Raw genomic sequence first — 20,002 nt, forward strand, 5'->3', positions numbered from 1 at the left:
CAGCACGCTCCAAGGGTGAAACACACCATTTAATAAAGACACCTGCCTCTGCACATTTGGATTTCCTCCCGCATCAAAACCAAGCACAAACCAAATGCCGGGTCCTGCACTTGGGGCACAACAACGCTATGCAGTGCTACAGACTAGGAGAAGTCTGTCTAGAAAGCTGCCTGGAGGAGAGGGACCTGGGTGTGTTGGTTGACAGCGACTGAACATGAGCCAGCAGTGTGCCCAGGTGGCCAAGAAGGCCAATGGCATCTTGGCTTGTATCAGAAACAGCGTGACCAGCAGGTCCAGGGAGGTTATTCTCCCTCTGCACTCGGCACTGGTGAGACCGCTTCTCGAATCCTGTGTTCAGTTCTGGGCCCCTCACCACAAGAAGGATGTTGAGGCTCTGGAGCGAGTCCAGAGAAGAGCAACAAAGCTGGTGAAGGGGCTGGAGAACAGGCCTTATGAGGAGCGGCTGAGAGAGCTGGGGTTGTTTAGCCTGGAGAAGAGGAGGCTGAGGGGTGACCTCATTGCTGTCTACAACTACCTGAAAGGACGTTGTAGAGAGGAGGGTGCTGGCCTCTTCTCCCAAGTGACAGGGGACAGGACAAGAGGGAATGGCCTCAAGCTCTGCCAGGGGAGGTTAAGGCTGGACATTAAGAAAAAATTTTTCATGGAAAGGGTCATTGGGCACTGGTAGAGGCTGCCCAGGGAGATGGTTGTGTCACCTTCCCTGGAGGTGTTTAAGGCACGGGTGGACGAGGTGCTAAGGGGCATGGTTTAGTGTTTGATAGGAATGGTTTGACTCGATGATTCAGTAGATCTTTTCCAACCTGGTGATTCTATGATTCTATGAAACAAGGCACTACACGTGCTGGGAAAGCCAGCACGGGGCTGGCCGAAGGCAGGGATTTATAAGGAGCTCCAGACGCAGCCGGGAGGCTGGGCAGCCGTGCCAGGAGGCTCGAAGCCAAGCGGGACGCGGTGAAGCTCGCGCCAAAGGCCACAACCCCGGCCCTCGGGGCGGCCTCTCGCTTCCCCCCCGCAGCCGCACGCAGGAGAACCGCCTGTACCGAGGCCCCGCCCACACTCCGAGACCACGAGCACGCGCCGCGGGTCCCGCCCACGTCAACAGGCCCCGCCCACAGCCTCGCGTCCCAAGGCCCCGCCCACTCCCGAGGCTTTTCCCGAGGCCCCGCCCACACCCTCAGACCACGCCCACAGCTCCCGGGCCCCGTCCACCTCTAAGCCCCGCCCACTCCCAAAGCCCCGCCCACACCCGAGGCCCCGCCCCGCCCACTCACTCCCGGCCCCGCCTGCGCCCCCGCTTTCTGTTCCGAGGCCCCGCCCACCCCCCACCGCCCCGCCCCGCGCTCCCCCCACCCCCACAGACCCCGCCCATCCCCGGGCCGGGCCGCTCCCCCCCCCCATCCCGTCCCCTCCCCGCCCCGCCCCTCAGGGCCACGTCCTCCGCTCTCCGCCGGCGGAAGTGACGCCGTCCCGCCTGGCGGCCAACGGGCGGCTGGCGCGTGGCGGGGTGAGAGGTGAAAGAGCAGGCGGGGCGGCAGGAAGATGGCGGCGCTGGTGGCGGTTGCCGGGCGGCGGACGCGGACGTAGTGGAGGGGAATGGCGGCGCGGCGCGGCTGAGGACGTTACCCCTCCCGGCTCCCTTCCCTCGGCGACTTTCCCCCCCTCCCCCCCCCCCACCGCCGCTGCCCCGCGCGTTCCCGTCGGCCGGCGGCGTCCATGAGCGGGGCGGGCGGGCTGGCCTGGCGCGCGCTGCACGCCCTGCTGCGGGCCCTGCTGTGGCTGCAGCGCGCGCTGCTGTGCTGCCTGCGCGGCCGCGCCCCCGCCGGGCCCCGCGCCTGGCTCTGGCGCCGCGCCGCCGCCGCCTCGCGCGCCCTGCTGGCCCCCGCCGCCCGCGCCCTCGCCTTCCGCGGGGCCCCCGCGGCCCGGAGGCGCCCCGGCAGCGGCGCTCAGAGCCGGCAGCGGTGGCGGGCGGACGGGCGGGCGCTGCGGAAGCTGCCGGTGCACATGGGGCTGGTGGTGACGGAGGAGGAGCCGAGCTACGCGGACATGGCGAGCCTTGTGGTGTGGTGCATGGCGGTGGGCATCTCCTACGTCAGCGTCTACGACCATAACGGTGAGCGGCGGAGCCGGGCTGCGGAGGCGCTGGCCCTCGGGAGCGGTTCCCGGCAGACAGGGCCCGCTTCTTCCCCTCTTTTCTTCCCTTCCTTCCACCTCCCCGAGCCCAAGTCTCTTCCCGAGCTGGGTGGCAGCTCCTTTCCTGTCCCTTGGGGCTGCTTGGCCTCTGCAGAGCTTCAGGCCATGGTAAGCCCCGAGTGTCTTCCTGCCCCGGGTCCTGTGTCAGGGTGATCTCCTCCTGCCTGTTCACCGGAGTGAGCAGGTCATGGGGCTTTCCTAGAGAGCCTAGGCTGACAGGAACTGCTCATGTTGGAGAGCCCTGACTGCATAGGTTATGGGCTGTTAATAGAGAAGAGCTTTAGGCTGCCTGCCCTTAGGAGTCACAGAATGGTTTGGGTTGGAAGGGACTTTAAAGATCATCCAGTACCAGCCCCCCTGCTATGGGCAGAGGCACGTTCTACTAGATCAAGTTGACCGTCCAGCCTGGCCTTGAGTACCTCTAGGAGTGGGGCTTCCACAGCTTCTCTGTGCAACCTGTTCCAGTGTCTCACCACCCTTGCGGTCGAAAATTTCTTCCTAATATCTAATCTTGAACTCTCCTCTTTCAGCTTAAACCCATTACCCCTTATCCTATTACTGCACTCCCTTAATAAACAGCCCTTCCCTATCTTTCCTGCAGGCCCCAAACTCTGTTCATGTGCTATATCTGAACTTGTAGGAGCAGATGAATGAAAGTAGGCACCCATTTTCATATACTCTTTCTCATGTGAAGAGACGGGATGTAAAAACAGTTTAACAAGCATGTATATCCTGTGTGCTATCTGTACTGTAAAATTAAATTACATAGTTTGTGTTTGGTGTAGGACTTAGTGTTACTTGGTGTTTACATTAACTTTGAGGCAGTGCTTGTGAAAACTCTTGTGTTTTTTCCTGTCTGTTATGTGATTTTATTCACTACTGGGTCTCAGATGTAAGACTGTTGAACTCTGTCTTGTACAGATATATTGATTCCATATTACTAAGTATTTTAAAGGTAAGCTCAGAGTTTGGCTTTAACATTATGTAGAATAATCATGTAAAAAAATCTGCCTTCCTCATAACTGTTCTTTCCTACTGAGGAGATGAAACCAGTCATATTCAAGTTACTCTTAGGTGAAGCTTTCTACCCAGTTGTTGAGATGATCTCTAACTGGGACTAGACAAGCTATCAACTCAGAAGGGTTAATAATACATGAGATGGACTGTGTCTTGTTTCTGTCCCCTTCAAAAAAGGGGAAGGTGTCATGCTGAAGATTCCTGTGCTTTTGCTGTCAGTGGTGAAGACTGTAGGAGACCAGTGTTTAGCTGTTATTTTGAGCCTCTTCTAATGGCTTTCTGGAGACATCATGCGAATTTGATTCTCTGTAGACTTATACCAGGTTAGAGGTACAGTCTGTAATAGTTGTCTTCTAGTACTCTTCAAGGAAAAAACTCAGTCATGCCTTCTGCGTAAGTAGGTGGAATCTATTGTTGTCAAGTGTGTGTGCAAAAGCACGTGAGGTACGCAGGCCTTTCCCTGAGCGTTTGTGACTTTTTTTTTATTGGGTTTGGGTTTTTTTGAAAACCACTGCCATCAATAGTTCTGTTTCATGTCTGATCCTTTGTATAGCTTGACTTTCACTGAATTCTTGAAGGTCTGCTTAAGAAACTGGGTTTAATACTGGGTTCCTGTGTTTCAGCGGGAGATTACTTCCTCATTTGGAAGTCAACAAGTGGTAAAAAATGTTTTCATAACATGTCAAGGACACATAAGACAGTCAGCCCCTTCTGAAAAGCCATTTAAGTGTTGATGTTTTTCTGCTCTCAACTTGGAAAGCATTCAACCAGGTTAAATGCTGTAGAGCTAATGTTGGTACCAAATGAAAGTGATCATTTCCCTCATAGCCTGAAAAGAGACTTTTTGTTGTACAGGACTTGTGATTTCTGTCAAACCTCAAACGAGCTGTCTGTGGTATTGCCGAATGTTATCTGTATATGCTTAGTTCCTTTTTAGGTCCCTGCATTGTGTTGCACAAATTGTATACAAGAGTATTGACTTGAGAAACAGATCAAGCCAAGACTCATGTTTCTTGGTGGTCTTGGTTTTTACCCTGCTTGCGTTCAACACTGAGGAGGGAGAAGGCACCAGCCCATGCTTATGTAGCCACTGTCACCAAGATCCTATCTGACAGGAGAAGCCAGCACTGTTTTACTGTCTGACACCTTCCTTGTGGAGAAGCTACTTCTGCTTCTACAGCACACATATTGAGATCCAGCGAGATCCAAGACTGACTATTGTAAGACTGTAAATATGACCAGAAATGACAAGGAAGGTTATGTCCTCTCAAGGACAGTGTAGCTGAAATAACCTTGCAGCAATTTAGAGGGAAAAAAAATATTGGAGGTCATGTGCTGTTGTTTCTATGTATTGTTACATTCATGATAAAGTTGCAGCCATGACAGTTTTTTTCAAACAGCACCTTGTCAGCTGAGCCTTTTACAGGGGTTTCACAGAGTGACCAAGTAGTCATTCATATGGCGTGAGTATGTGCTTACTTCAGGTAATAGCAGATATGTTGCCTCTCTTTTGGTGCTAAGCTCCTTATAGTGTCTAGGAATTGAGCATACGGTATTCTCAGATAGACTTGTTAAGTAGGATGTTGCAGTTGTCACTAAATCCAGTTTTGAATAATAGTGCTGACTGAAACCCTCAGCCGTAACACTGATATAGTGAAGGTGAGTAAAGTGTGATACAGCTTGCTCTTGTCAGTAGCAGAGGTTGAACCTTAATTATACTGTGCACTTGTTTTCATTTTCTTAGGTGGTGGGACTTACTTTTGGTCTCCTGAGCTGCTTCAGTGAGGTTCTTTCAAAGCTAGGTTGTCCCCCACTGATGTTGTCACTGGTGAAGAAGGAAACACTGCTCTGAATTTGTGTTAGGTGTAGTGAGGTATACTTTAATTTTTTTCCTGTTTGTAGCACTGAGATTATTCTCATTGCTACAGGAAGCTTTTTGATTACAAGAGTGGTGTTCCATCATTGCATTTTCTGGAAGAAATACTGTGTCAGTTTCCTGTAGAATGCTTAAATTAAAAATGTGTCCTTAATTGCACCTTCCATAGGAAGAGAGGGAAGCATGAAGTTCTTTAAAGAAAGTGCCAGGTAAGCTGATTATTTGTTTGTAGTAGTGAATGTCTAGATCTTTGACAAAATGACTAAACAGAAGTTTGTTTCTGTATTGTTTGGTGTCAAAATAAATAACAGCATCCCAGCTGACACTAGTATGTTACAGCAGCTGCACCAATAACTGTAAGGATAACTTGGCTGGAGTTGTGCTGAATGTTATAGGCAGCCTAGTATGTTACAAGTGTATTGGATAATACTTTCATAATGGGATCAGGTACTTGCCTGCCTTCTCCAAATCCATGAAGGTCAGTCAGTATGTCAGATGAATAGGGCAAAACGTGCTTTGCAGAATGCAAGGGAGACTGTAATGTAACTGTCTTGTAGTGTAATAAACATAGTGTTAGGAGTTGCAGTACTCAAATCTGAGTTTTCCCCCTCTGCCGCAGCAGGCTTGGAAGCATAAAATGTCATGCTTTTACAGTCTCTGATGTTTGAGGCCCCTTTTCATTATCTCAGTTTTCATTGATGTGCAGCAGAACAAAGCTGTAATAAACTTAATGCAACTGTGTGCGCTTTGGTTATTAAATCCAGATTGACAAATATTTTATTGTTTTGATCATGAATTTATTTCTGTGGACTTCTGTGTTGTCAATCCTATTGCTTGGTAGAAATCCAGTGGTGCTGGTCAAGACCTTATCTCTGAAGAAATAATGCAGCCTTCTTGTAGTTGGAAATCGGTGATTATGCAATTATGTGTTAGCCATTAAAATATTTGCTGGGGAGCAGAAGCCTTTGACTTATGTTACGTACTTTAACTTTCTTCTGTTATTTTCCACTGGAAAGCTTGCTTGAGTGTTTCCTCTGTCCATCGGTGAAGCTTTCCTGAAACATTCTGGGACAAGGTCAATGTATTTTGGGAGCTTGCTGTGACTCTTCGTTTGAGTACTTTGGGCTGAATAGATGCTTCAGGTTAGAGGGCTTTGTTTTATGGCCTAGAGTATGACTATATTGAAAACTTGGGTTTCTTCATTCTGCTTCCTAGTGAAATGCTTTACTTCTGACCAATTTTCTCTTAGAGATTCTTTGAAAGGATAGAGTATTGCAGTAAATAAAAAGTTATTTCATTAGTCCCAAACGTAGGCATTTAGTCTCTTCAAAACTGATTAGTAGTTTAGTTGATCTGATCAAATCCATAAAACTTTCTGGGTGTTCAGTGTGTTCATTTCACTGGAGAAGATAAATACTCGTGGATTTGTGTCACTCAAACACTTTGAAATACCAGTATCATGTGGCATCTGCTGTGGGTCGGAACCCATATGAAACTTCACATTTCACAATTGCATTTTGTTGTTGAGTTGGGAGGAGCCCTCAGACCACATTTATTAAAAGGGCTAACTAATGCTTATCTGTAGAAGATCTCCTTATGGGTGTGGGTAATATGAATATAGCGCCTCTTTCCTGTATTGCTGTTGAGCTGTTGTGTTCCTGGTACACAATGTCCCTCCATGAAGAAATGTGGGAGGAACGATCCACCTACAAGGTTATAAGTTCTAACTTGAATTCTTCCTGTTTGGTTAGTCACTTTCAAACTTGGATTATATTTTTTTATAGGCTCTTGGAATGGACAAGCCTAATAAATTTTTCTACCTGTCCGTATCCTATGAGGTCCAGTATAAGGATTCAAACTCTGCTTTCTTCCATTATCAGCTAGCATGATTCAGCACAAGGATGTAGGCACAAGTTGTTCATGTGTCAAAACAGTTTCTTGCATGTACATTATTTGAATCGGGTTATGATTTGACGTTTCGCAAACTGTTAATGCTTTGACACTTTAAACGGACTTGTTACCTTATGACTTTTCCCTTGTTGTTACTGTAAGGGAGTTGAGAAAAAGCAAGTACCTGAAGGGCTGTGAAAATATCTCCTTTCCTAGGCTTAACTTTGGATAAGGTGTCCCTTTGTAAGGAAGGGAACCAACTCTTATTCTGTTTTACCAGATTCTGCTGCCTTAAAAAAAAAAAGCAGAGCAAGTGAGAATGTTGAACTTTGAAATACTATGAAGGCATTACCAGGTGGTGACTGTGATAGTCTAGCCAGCTAAATGGTTGACACCACCTGGTATTCCTCTGTGCCAATTGTTCCCCTCCAGTTCATGATTACTGTGGTTTTGAGCCTTGCTTCTGCTGCACTTGCAGTCTCTGAATTAAAAACTGCACTTGTCAGTGTTTAACCCTAAAATGCTGCAACACTGCAGTTGACTACAAAGGGGCATGACTCTTAACTATCGTAGAACTAAGCAAAAGGCATGTGCCCTGGAGAAGACCTGTGCAAGTGAAGGACTACTGCAGGAAACAAAAACACTTCTGGTTTGCCTCAGGTCTAATGGGAGCTAATGATCAATAGCAGGCTTGCAGCTTGTGTTGTGAAACAGAGAATTATCCCTAAAGTTATATATTCTCTTTCTAAATTATAGTGCTTAAATATGCCTAACACTTAAAACACTTGACTTGCTGGCATATACACATTTGTATCAGCTTGCAAAGACTCCAGAGTTCTGACTAAACAAAACTTTTCCTGCTGTTCAAAACCAAAAATTGAGAAATAGTAGTGACAATTTCATGTTTTTGTTCCATGTTAGATACAGTAGTAGGGCTGAAATTTTCCCCACTTAATAGCAAATGGCTGTTGTACTGCTAAAATGTATTAGAACTCTTGTCAAACATGAACTTTCTGTAATGAGTCCATAATATGATTTAACATTATATATGATAAATACAGTAAACGAGTGCATAGGTCGACTAACTCACTGACAGGATTCAAGTGTTCCTAAGCAGTGAGACTTAAAACTTAATACTTTCCAATTTTGTTCATTCTTCCACATAAGTTGAAAGCAAGTCTGTATGAGGAAAGAATTTATATCATTAGTGTTGGGTGGTGAAGGGGAAGGAGAGAGCAGCTATTTCCAAGATTGGGAACCTTTCCTAATTATAATAACTCTTTTTGAATGTTGAACTCAAGGGTTTTTTTTCTCATCTTGAAAAGTGGATGGAAGTCAAGTCTTAGAGGTGGGGCACATGCAACCTTATACTGATCTTACCTGAAGGCAATATGGGGGTTAGCAATTGAAATAACTGCACTGCTGCTGACCTTGGGCAACCTTAAGTGTAAGGAAGACAATTGATGCTAATTCTAGGCAGAAAACACTTATCCAAGCGGAGTTGTACCAGATGGTGTTATTCAAAGCAGAATTCTCAATTTCTAATGTATGCTAGTGAGCAGGAGCACGAAGTACAACAATTTTACTAAGTCTAAACAAACATTAAAGTATTCTAATGCTCTTTTTCTATTAAGGTTGCTGCCTTATTGAGATTTGATTGTCTGTCAACATGTGAAATCAATTATAAGCATCACTAACACTAGTGTAATGAGTAAATTATTTTTTTTGCAGGAACCTCTAATTATGTCTGTATAAATATACTAACTCACTAGGCCCAAAGGCTAGCATATAAAATAAACATGTTGTATCACTTCATAGTGCAAACTAACCCCTGATTTATTAATGGTGTTAACCTAACACTTACATGCCGTTTTACCACAACTGATGTGGAAAATCCTGTCTGTAGGAGTTTCTAATCCCAGAATAAATTTGAAGTGATGTGTCGGGGTAATCCCAAGCACAAATACAGACTTGGCAGAAAATGGTTTGAGAGTAGCCCTGAAGACAAAGGCTTGGGGGTGCTGGTGGGTGAGAAGCTCAACGTGAGCAGGAAAAATGCCCTCACAGCACAGAAAGCCATCCATATCCCAGGCTTCATCAGGAGTGTGACCAGCAGGTTAAGGGAGGTGATTCTACTCTGCTCTTGTGTGAGCCCATTCAGTTCTGGGGTCGTCAGCGCAGGAAGAAAATGAGTCTGTTAGAGCAAGTCTGGAAGAAGGTGATGAAGATGATCAGAGGGCTGGAGCATTTCCCATATGAGGGCAAGCTGAGAGAACTGGGGTTCTTCAGGCTGGAGAAGAGGAGGCTCTAGGGAGAACTTATAGCAGCCTTCCAGTACTTAAAAAGGAGTGGGCCTACAGGAAAGATGGTGACAGACTCTTTATCAAGGAGTGCAGTTATAGGATTGAGGGGTAATGATTTTAAGTTCAAAGAGGGACGCTTTAGATTAGATATTTGAAGAATTTTTTTTTTATTGTGAGAGTGGTGAGGCACTGGAACAAGTTGCCTGGGGAAGCTGTGGCTGCCTCATACCTGGAGGGGTTCAAGGCCAGGTTGGATGAAGCTTTAAGCAACGTGATCTAGTGGGAAGTGTCCCTGCCCGTGGCAGAGGGGTTGGAACTAGGTGGTCTTTAAGGTCCCTTCCAACCCAAACCATTCAATGATGACCATAAAATAGTATACGAGTTCATTTTTTTCCTGTAAGATGATTGTGTGGGCATTTTTAGTCTGGTCAACAGAAGTGTTTGATGTAGGATTTCAGAATGGAACTTAGGCTCTTGGTAACAGCCCAGGAATACAATGTGATAAAAGCATTATCAGTTCCAAAGTAAATATGCCTAGCTATGCTTTTGCACTGTAAATATTTAAGCTGTAGTACTTAATTTTCACTGCGGTTTTTAATTAGAAATAGTTGTTTTGTCTGAAGAGCCAGAATTAATTTTAGAACAGGAACCCAAGTATGTTTTGTTAAGCAAGTTTTTGTAATCTTCTGCCCTAAAATGCGTCTACCATAAGCATATAAGTATGAAAAGGCCTTGGGGACTACATTAACTCCTTGAAGCATAGGCTTTGTGAAATCCTCTTGTTAGGAAAGTTCTTGGCATAAGAGTGGACAGTTACTGTGACCCAGTAACTGACTTAGTTTTCTGGCTCTTGCTTTGTGGTGACTTTGTTAGCCTGCAGTCTTAGTGGTGTGGCATTAAGCGGTAGCAGACTAAGGCTACAAATCTTCAGCAGCATTAGCGTTAAAGAAACTTGGTGTTAACCTGACTTGGCAGTCTTGTGCTAGTGAGGTATTGCTATCTGTTGCTAGCATACTAAGGGCAATGAAGTAAGTCTTCAACTCTCTTCAGCAATTGCAGTTTGCTACTTAAACCAGACTGAGTGAAAGAGGAACAAAAAAGCATGTGAGTTATCTTTCCAAGGTCACTGAAATTAGTCATGTGCAGTAGCATTTACTTTGGAATCTCATTGTACTTGTGAAATCCAGTTTGAAACCGGTACTGACTACCTGATTTTTTTTTTTTTTTTTTTTTACTTCCTGCCTTGTGTCATGTGTATTTTCTAGAACTCTTTATAGGATTTAGCTAACATGCAACCTTTTTTTAAAGGTATTTTCAAGAGGAATAATTCAAGATTGATGGATGAAATTTTAAAACAGCAGCAGGAACTCTTAGGACTGGATTGCTCGAAGTACACCATGGAGTTTGCAAGTCAAGACAAAGATGATCAAGGTAAGATTAACTGTGTGTGGGATTGGTATGACTCTAAATAGCTCTATATAAATCATAACTCTGCTTTTACTTAAACGTATTCCTGTGTACAGTGACCTCTTCATTCATTAAGCACTGATTGGCAGAACACATGTAACCTTCCTGGGCTAGCATTAAACTTACGTTTTGCTTATTTGTTTTTAACTAATAGTGAAGTACTGCATTCTCCTTCCCATAGCGATCATTACTGGGTAGTCTGATCTTCCCTTTAGCCCATCTGTTATGCTGTAACCCCTTTAATGCTTCAGTGTAGCTCAACTGACGGCTGTTTCAGTAGATGAATTCTTTTGCTGAGAGAGTTTAAAAAGCGCTGGAGTAAGTGTAAGGGAACTGATGTCAAGTTAACAATGTGTGCACTTCCATTTTTCTGAATTTATACTGCAGAGTGGAGAAGGGAAAGCAAAACTGCTGGTTGTCATGGCAGTGGATGACACCAGGAAGGCAAAAGGCCTAAGCTTAAAAAAAAATAAATAAATCTTATAGCAGCTTTTGTGTGTAGTAGAAGCAGAAAGCAGGAATATGTTTCAAGGTGTAATGTTCCTTATTTAATACTATCTGCTATAAGCATTCATTTAGGTCTGCTGACTAACACAAATCCTAGAAGTCTCTTCAAAATGTGGTAAATCACAAGCACATACTTACTAAAGCAGGCCTTTGCCTTAGAGGGGTGGGCTGATACAGCTCTCCTAACTCAACTCATAGTATTTAAATAGATCTCATGATAAAATACAAGAGTTTGTTTTGGTTTTTTAAGATTATTACCTATTTCAAAGACTTAAGGAAAGACTACGCTACACAAGACCTAATACATTTAGTTGTATTTAAGATGCTGCAGGCTACATTTTCCTTCCCCTACAAGACCTGATAGGATCATGAGGTCCTTTGTGCCAGTTCTCCAGTAGGAAGTCTAATGTTGTAGCATAAATGTGCCTTATAAGCAACTTAGGCTAAGGTGCTAGCATTTACATGGAAACATCCAAGTTTCATGTAATTTCACTTTATTCTGGTTGAAATAACAAGCAGAAAACAGGGTAGACAGGCTGTTAATGTCTTAAACTCTAGCATACTTAGCTGTACTTGGCTGAAATCAGGATATTCACATCCAGTCCAAATGAAGTACTGAAAGACTGCTCAGACTTGCTGACTGAAAGGGTACATTTAAGCCTCAGGAAACTTTGGTGCTGGAAACTGCAAAAAGCAGGGGTGTTTTCTGTTCAGAATTTTTCATTCTTACTTGGAAGGCTCCACAGTCAGATCAGGCACTTCATACCTTGTACTGAACAAGCTGACATCTATCCAGTTTATAATATTAAACTGCAATTTTTCTCTTTCTGAAAAGCAAAATGACATGTCTTAAGTTTATGAATCCTGCTAGGGAAATAGTCTTTAACATAGGACATATGACAAATAAAAGAATATAAAGAAACAATTTCTGTTGTAGTGGCTTTGGATAGACTAATAGATTCTTCACATGCTTTTAAGAGTCTTCTGTCTGTACTTTGTGATCCTTTGCTGGTAGGTTCTGCAGTTTTAAGAAATGCAATTTTTTTAGTATCTTTTTACAGCTGTAGGAAGCTCTGTGTAAGTCTTTAATGTGTCCACACACTAGTATTTAACTCCGTTACTTCAGGCTGGGTTTAGTACAGTTTCTGTAGCCTTCAACTTCCTTGGCAAGTTTACCTCTCGGGTACCTTATCAGAACTGACAATGATGCAGGCCTTGTAGTGGAAGAAGGCTTTTACCTCACTACGTGGTAGTCAGTAAGTTTGTTGTGAAATGTCCTCTCAAGTCACAGACATAATTCACCCCTTTTAGACTGTAATTCTGGTACTATTATCTGGTTTCTAGCTTCTCAGTAGCAATCTTAGATCAATATTGTAGCTCTTGTATCAACTTAAGTGCTGCTGAAAAATCCTGTGATCTCATTCAGGGAGGGCCTCAGCTTAATCATTGTCACATGAATGTCTACAATGGCTTTTAAAATACCTTCCTCTTTTAGGGTAGGAATTAGATCTTTTTTCCGTTCTCTGAACTGCAAGTCTTTCTGCACTGCTTACCACCCCCCAAAGTTGCAATCTAGGCACCTTCCTCTCACTGCTTTACCTGACACCGTAGTAACTAAAGCAAATTCCTTACATTTCAAGACATTAAACCACTTTTCACAAGACTCTTTAAAATAGTTGCCTTGAACTTGTGTTTTAGTAATGTAGCAAATCCAGAAGACTCTTACCCACTTCTGTAAGATGTGGATGAGGTTTATCTGTGACTAGTTGTATAATATATGAACTGCAAGTTACTTACAGTCATATCTTGTGAATATCTGAAGCACATCCAAAACAAGCATATTTCTGTTGCTTTTAAACTGTGTTTTGTACTTTCAGTTTTAAATTGCCAATCTACATTGAAGGTGCTATCTCCAGAAGATGGAAAAGCAGACATAGTAAAAGCTGCTCAGGACTTTTGTCAGTTGGTAGCACAGCAGCAAAGAACACACACAGACCTGGATGTGAATGTTTTAGACAACTTATTAAGCAGTAAGTATAATATGGTCTGTGGGGGGGAAGAGTACTTGATTCATTATGGTTTTGTTTTCTAGTATATTTATGGTTTAGAGAGTATGCATCTTGATGCCTATTCTGTCAGGGTAAGTTATGATTATTGCTTTCAGGCTTCTGCTAAAAATTTTTTACTGGTTTACTCTATTTTGAGCTTTTTCTTTAAACAAAAAAAAAAAGAAACCTTATGCTAAATTGGAGAGCCTCAGCTTATCAGAGTCTACAACCTCTATGGCATGTTCTGTGATGAGCTTTCTGGAAAAAGTACTGCTGGGATCACCTGAAACTAGACCATTATAACTTAGGTTAACTTCTTGCAAGCTCGCGTGCTTCAAACCTGGGTGTGGGCAGATAATCTTTTCCAGATCTACTTACAGCAATTAAAGCTGTGACTGCTCCCTGATGTCATCCTGAATGCAAATGATGGAGTACTTGCTGATCTTTTGCTGATGTATAACCCACACTAGCTTGGTTATCTTTATTACCATTTCATGTAGGTTACTGACTCAGCACTAAGGTGCATAGCTATGTGCAATAGCTATGAAAAGGGCAGGGCTGCTTTAATCTCACATCTGGGAGAAGTAGTTTAGAACGAGTCTGCACCTTCACCAGTGGTGCTGTGGAACTGTAATAGTTGCTCAATTGTTGCTCAACTTTGCGAGATGATAGATGCATGTTAATTACAGCTGTAATTAGCCTGGCAGGATTCAGGTTTCACACTGCACACTTCAGCTTGAATGTCTGCAGTCACGTTATTTTGGGTCCCATTAACTGGTACTCGGAGTGATTGTTTTCAAATGCGTGATCAGCTGAATTGCTCTGCAAACTGACTACTGTGGCAGTTTGGACACTTTCATCTTAATTTCTGAATTCTGTTTCTGTCAGCATGCCGCATGGTAGCTTCTTACTGTAACGGAATTACTAAATGTATTTAATAAGGCACCTGAAGAAGTAACGTAGACATCTGTACTGTTATAACCTAAAGGCAATTTAAAGAAATTAGTAATTGCTGCTCTAAAACAGTCACTCACGTCCTGAATAACTGACAATTGATACCTGCATATGTCTATTATTTTGGCCAACGATGTTTAACTGAAGCTTCTCAAACACTTGTTCATGCCTGTGCATTTATTTCAGTGTCTGCTTATGTTATAAGTATTAGTTCCAGTCTTAAATTGAGCAGATTTATTGTTTGAATAATGCAGGCTAGCTGAGCACACAGAGAAATCTAAGCTCTTAGTCTATCAAAACTTTGAAAACAGGCTGCTTTAATCTGTGAGGCTAACAACTAAGTATAGTATCTAGTCATGCTTATTAATTTGCTTAGGTTTAATATTTAGGACAGTTGAAGGTGAGGATCTAGTCTTTTATGACTGACTTAGCAGCAGCTTGTGGAACTACTTGTATTGTTATGGGCAAATTTAGTTTCTGTGCATCCTTAATGGAAAGGTATTGAATGTAAGCGTCTGTGAGTTACTGATCGAAGTTGAGAATGAGTTCTTAGTACTTGGGTAGCTATATTTTTAGGGTTTGTGTTCATGATGACTTCTGTAAGATTCTGTTTTTTCACATTTTGATTTAAATATCTGATAATGTAGTTTTTAAACTTCTTGTTCATATTTAGGATGCAGTTACTGAAGTCTAGTCCTAAAATGGTGTGGTTCTAGCTTGTCGTGGCTTTTCTGGTTCTTAATGCTCTGATTCTTACAGCTTGAATTTTTTTTTTTCAGTGTAAGAATACTTTCTGAGCAATGCCTCTGCTAACCAGCATGTTTTCAGAGAAATAGATGCCAACTGCATCATAATATTGTCTCTACTTGCTATCTGCCTTCCCGGTAAAGAACATGACTATCAATTAAAGCTGTTCAGGTTGCCGTATAAAATCTATGTAGAGAAAAGGGGTAGTGCTATTAGCTATACAAATTCCTTCACGTTCCCTTCACAGAACTCTTGACTTAGAAGAGATGTTGCCAGATTCCTGTCCCTCCAGTGCCCAAGTCGTTTGGCCTATTTTTTTCTTGAGTCTACTCCCAAATGCTTGTCTTGTGTGCTCTGGAATTCAAGAGTGCTGTAACTCTAGCAGCTCTGAGGGAGCTTCCACATGTATAGTATCTGTAGTGTTGATATGTTTAGGTAGAGAAGCGGGTACAGAGTGGAAGGCACGGTACTGTTTTTTGAATAGGCTGTTCTGAGAGTAATACTACAGTGTGCATTTTCATTTTCCTTCAGATAGGAACCAGAAGGAAATAGTAACATTAACTGGGCTCTCTGAAGGTCTTTTCCTGTTTGAAAAGCCATTGCAGTCTTGAAGATCCTGCTGCTGAACTGGCCAGCTGAGGAGTACTCAGCTGCTGATGAGAAAAGCTGTCCACTTCCTCAAGAGTCCCCACTTCTAAGTATTCACTGCTTCCCTGTAAAGCTCTTTCACACTAACATGCTAGCTTCTGTATACATAAGTATCATTTGCTTTATTATGTTTTTCTTAACTTTGAGATAAGATTTCAACTGTGGCATGAGGCACTTATTTCTAAATGCTTCATCCTTCCTTAGAAATGCACGTGCTGGGGAGAATAGCTTCTTTGCCTCTTGTGAGAGGATTACTATTGTGATGATTCAGTGGGGAGGGAAGATGTGAAATTCGAAATCTTCAGCTTCAGTTTCAAAACCTAGGCAGGGTAAAATGTGATGGGACCTTAGTTTCCTTTCTGTTATTCACAAAATTAAGTTTTCCTACAACTAAACTTAAACTCATAAAAGGCTTTTGATTGGTTTGTTGTTTTTAAACATGTGAGAAAAGAATTGAGAAATAACATCTGAAGCTCAGAGCAAATAGGCAATATTACACTTTCGTCTGCTGAAGGTGGGTGTTAGGCACTGTAAGCAGTCTTGCAGTTAACATGTATAATGAGTGGAGAGTGGAAGGGGTAACAAGGAATACCACACATTAATCACAACTGATTGCAGCATTGTAACAAGGTAGGGTTATGACTGCTGGAGTGCTTTTCAGATAAGCTAGGCAGGTGCATGAAGAAGAGCTTACCTTCTTAGGTCCCCATGGGGTACTGTACTGGCTTTCACATGTTGCCCTAATCAACTTGCTAGAATTGACAGAAAGCTGGATCTAACCCTCTTCATTCTAAGCTTATTGCCTATCTGTCAGTTTTAGCCTGGAGGAGCTCAGGCATGGCTGAAGTGTATGGAAGGGAAATAGTGTCATTTGGCCACTGACTGTCTTCAACCTCAGAAGATCAGTAGCATGCTCTCCTTAATGGAATGACAATGGCTGGGGTTTTAAGGCATAGGTAGTAAGAATGTGGACATCTAGTGAAGTCCTTCAGTGTTGTCTATTGCTGCCCTGGGGTGGGTCATACTGTCCACTTAGTAACAGGAAAAAAGAAATGCTCTCTTCTTCCTCACTCATCTAACCGGGAAGATGTCACCTGCAATAGTTTGTCTGAAATGTCATAGTAAAAGCTGGTTTTAAAATTATCTGTCTGGCTTCATACTGAGAAAAGGATGATTATCTGACAGCGTGGGGTTTTATGGCTTGTTTTCTGATGGTCTGTGATGTCAGGACTGTATCAGGTGGTACGTGTCAGGGTGCAGCATGTTCTATGCTACTAAAATCAAGTTTGACAAGACTAGAACAAGTCAGTTTAAACAGCAGTATTAAGATCTGCCATTATTCAAAATAGTGTAACTGTTCCTTTCACTTCCTTACATATTCTTTGAAAACTACTCATGTAAAAATAATAATCCAGCTGGGCCTGCAGTGGCTGCCTAAACTTTTGCTCGGTTGGTCTTACTCAAGCAGTGCAAGACCAGTCTATTCTCTTGGGCTTCTAATGGTTAACTTCTCAGGAGCTTCACTTCATTTTTTTTTTTTTTTAAAAAAAAGGGCATTTAATGGAAAAAGCAGATACCATAGGGTTTAGAATTAAAACAAATCTTCTAATTAATTTGATGAAACCAAATTTAACTTGTTCTTACAGGTACTAATGGATTTCCTGATCCTGATTTAGTCTTGAAGTTTGGTCCTGTGGACAGCACATTAGGATTCCTTCCATGGCACATCAGACTGACAGAAATCATGTGAGTTGCCTATAAATACTGTGGAACAGGTTGGAATAATATCTAACTAAACCAATCTTTACATGACTTACCTTTATATAAATAGCCATAAGAGGAAATCTGTTTAACCAAAGGTGCCTGGAAATTGATTTGAGAGTATTTGAAGATTGTTAAATCCAACCTGTCAAACATTCATTGTTGCTCCTTCAGCCACAATTTGAGAACTGCAGACTTCACTGCTCAGGTTTAAGGAACAACAGCTGTCACCATCTGGTTTCAGTGATCCAATCCCAGTTCTGTTTATGTTCCTTAGGTGGATTTTGAGTGACTTGGAGGTTTCTATCAGGGAAACTAAGGATATAAAGGAAATAGGATAACATATGGTGATCATTCCTCTGGATTACTTTGCAATTTTGGCCATGTTTTAACTGAGTAGACTTGCTGTATTTCATAAAACTGAGAACATTTACTGGACACTTTAATGCCTGGACAGACCTTTGCTTCTCCAGCTTTCTCACTAATTTGAAGTGCTGTATGTGCTTTAATGGGTAGGCTTTGATTTAGAGGATGACAAGGTATTAACAGCTAGTTTAGTTACTAGAGCTGAGTGACAATAACAGTGTTGAGAACAGTTTTACAAGGTTTCTCGGACAGTAGCTAGCTTTAAGTAGTGATATTCCTGACTGGCCATACGAATCGTGCTGTGTTTATAAAAGCTTATTTTAACTTCTGTGATTTGGTTTCTCAGTTCTTTGCCTTCCCACCTGAACATCAGTTATGAAGACTTCTTCTCTGCCCTCCATCACTATGCAGCCTGTGAGCAACGTTGGGGAAAGTGACTTCTGGCTGAGCACATGGAGTCAGGCTTTCTGTGGGAAGGAATCGATGTCCGTTTACAAGCACCTGTGACTTCTGGTTCATAGTCCTTTCTTAATTTATCAACAAATTCAATAAAGTGTCTTACCTTTCTAGAGAGTCTGTGTGAATGTGTGAGAATTTAAGGGGAGGGGGAAATTCACAGATTTCCTTTATGAAAAAGATAGTTATTGCAAGCAAAACTGTTCAAAGCTGAATTAACCTCACTGTTGTGTCCAAGTGACAAAAAACATGGAAAAATGAAGTCTTGTGACATCTACAGGGCAACATAAATAGGAGTTCCATGCCCTGAAGTTTGTTAAATCTAAACAAGAACTCTCATGTCAGCTTTTCTTTTCAATTTTTGAGGGTCACGCATTTCAGAGTTTATCAGCTGGTTTATATTCAGATATATTTGCTCTATAAGATATGAATTCAGAGGGGTCAGTTCTGTTAACTACGAGAACAGACTGCTACTTGACTGTGATGACTAAGATGGCAGTAGGTATCCAGTTCTAGAAGTATTGAGAAGATTCCATAAAAAGGAATGGAAGCTTCTATGGTAAGTGGGTTAGAGAATCTGTGTAGCACTATCCGTAATCTCTTTTTTAAGAGGTAAAATCAAAGTATTACTACAGCTCTGAGTGAAACTTCTTGGTGTGTCAGTTTTCCCTAGGGAATAAGCATAAACAGTACTATGTATTGTTTGTATACCTATTTTCTCCATAAAATTCTCACAGTGTCAAGCTGGCTAAGACTGGCGTCGCTTGCTGAAGAGTCTGAAAATGGTCTAGGTTCACTTCCATGGCTGCTTATGCTTGTGTACTCAGCAGAGGAGTCTTCATAAGCCTTTTACTATGTTTGTTCTGAACTGTGCATGAGAGGTTTACATGGGAGTCTCCAGCAGACAGAGAAGATGAAGTGATGCTACACTATCTCAGAACTGAGATAACTAAATAGATACATTAGCTAAATGGTCTTCAGTGTGGAATGCCCTGTTTGAGTTACATTCCTGTGGCTAGAAGTAATTTGAAATTGCGAGTCTTTATAGCAGCATTTGGATAAAGCAATATCTAGAGCTGTATTACTGGACACAAACATTGATATTGCAGCCTTCTGCCCTGCAGGCTGTAGAATTGTTGGACGCTTCATTCTGGAAGTGTTTACCTCCCTCCCTGCTCCCTTCAGAATGAGTCTGGCTGTCTCATTCAGGATAGGCATGTCACTAGAAGGTAAAACAACTGCTTTTAAAAGGGAATTAGATTTTAAATTAATACCTGCTTCTTTGTGAAACTGTATTTTCACTGTTGTAGCTTGATGTAACATTATAAAGCAGATTGCATAAACTCTTGGCCTGCAGTTCTTTTGTCATACTAAGATCAAATTGCAGTTACTGGAGACCTGTGGTCTACTTTATCTCATAAAAGAGAAAAGGATGTTTAATCACTTGACTAATTTTTTTTTTTTACCTCAAATAATGTTCCATGTGAGCTGGAATGCTCAGAGTACAGTTGGCTACTTTCTGCAGAGTGGTCTCTGGTTTTTGCCAGTTACCATATAGCTGAGAAGATGAACAATCATGCAACATTTCCTGGGTTCTGTCATTGCCATATGAAAGATTTCTCACTGAATGTTAAGTTTAACTTTTCTTTTGTTGTGTGGAGCAGATAGCCTGTTGGGGGCTATCTTGAATATTGAAGTTTATCTGTAATATGAATTCTGTTTCAGTAAAATGTGAGGTTGTGTTTAAGTTA

General features: G+C 42.5%; 1 protein-coding gene across 3 annotated transcripts; it reads left to right on the plus strand.

The window, feature by feature from the left end:
* The first annotated feature begins 1,504 nt into the window (after positions 1-1,504).
* NUS1 (NUS1 dehydrodolichyl diphosphate synthase subunit) lies at positions 1,505-18,368 on the plus strand. Of its 3 annotated transcripts, none has more exons than XR_011336970.1 (5): positions 1,505-2,131; positions 10,606-10,728; positions 13,149-13,301; positions 15,552-15,718; positions 17,315-17,414. XR_011336970.1 is itself a non-coding variant. In XM_069851762.1 (5 exons), the coding sequence occupies exons 1-5, from the start codon at positions 1,735-1,737 to the stop codon at positions 18,230-18,232; spliced, it is 864 nt and encodes a 287-aa protein (XP_069707863.1). In that variant the 5' UTR covers positions 1,519-1,734; the 3' UTR covers positions 18,233-18,368. The 3 variants fall into 3 exon arrangements, 1 of the variants encoding a protein (XP_069707863.1); XR_011336971.1 differs by lacking the exon at positions 17,315-17,414 and adding an exon at positions 16,483-17,200; XM_069851762.1 differs by lacking the exon at positions 15,552-15,718 and adding an exon at positions 18,142-18,368 and having other exon boundaries at positions 1,519-2,131.
* Positions 18,369-20,002: the final 1,634 nt, after the last annotated feature.

The sequence above is a fragment of the Phaenicophaeus curvirostris genome, chromosome 2, assembly GCF_032191515.1.
Source record: "Phaenicophaeus curvirostris isolate KB17595 chromosome 2, BPBGC_Pcur_1.0, whole genome shotgun sequence".
Lineage (NCBI taxonomy): Eukaryota > Metazoa > Chordata > Aves > Cuculiformes > Cuculidae > Phaenicophaeus > Phaenicophaeus curvirostris.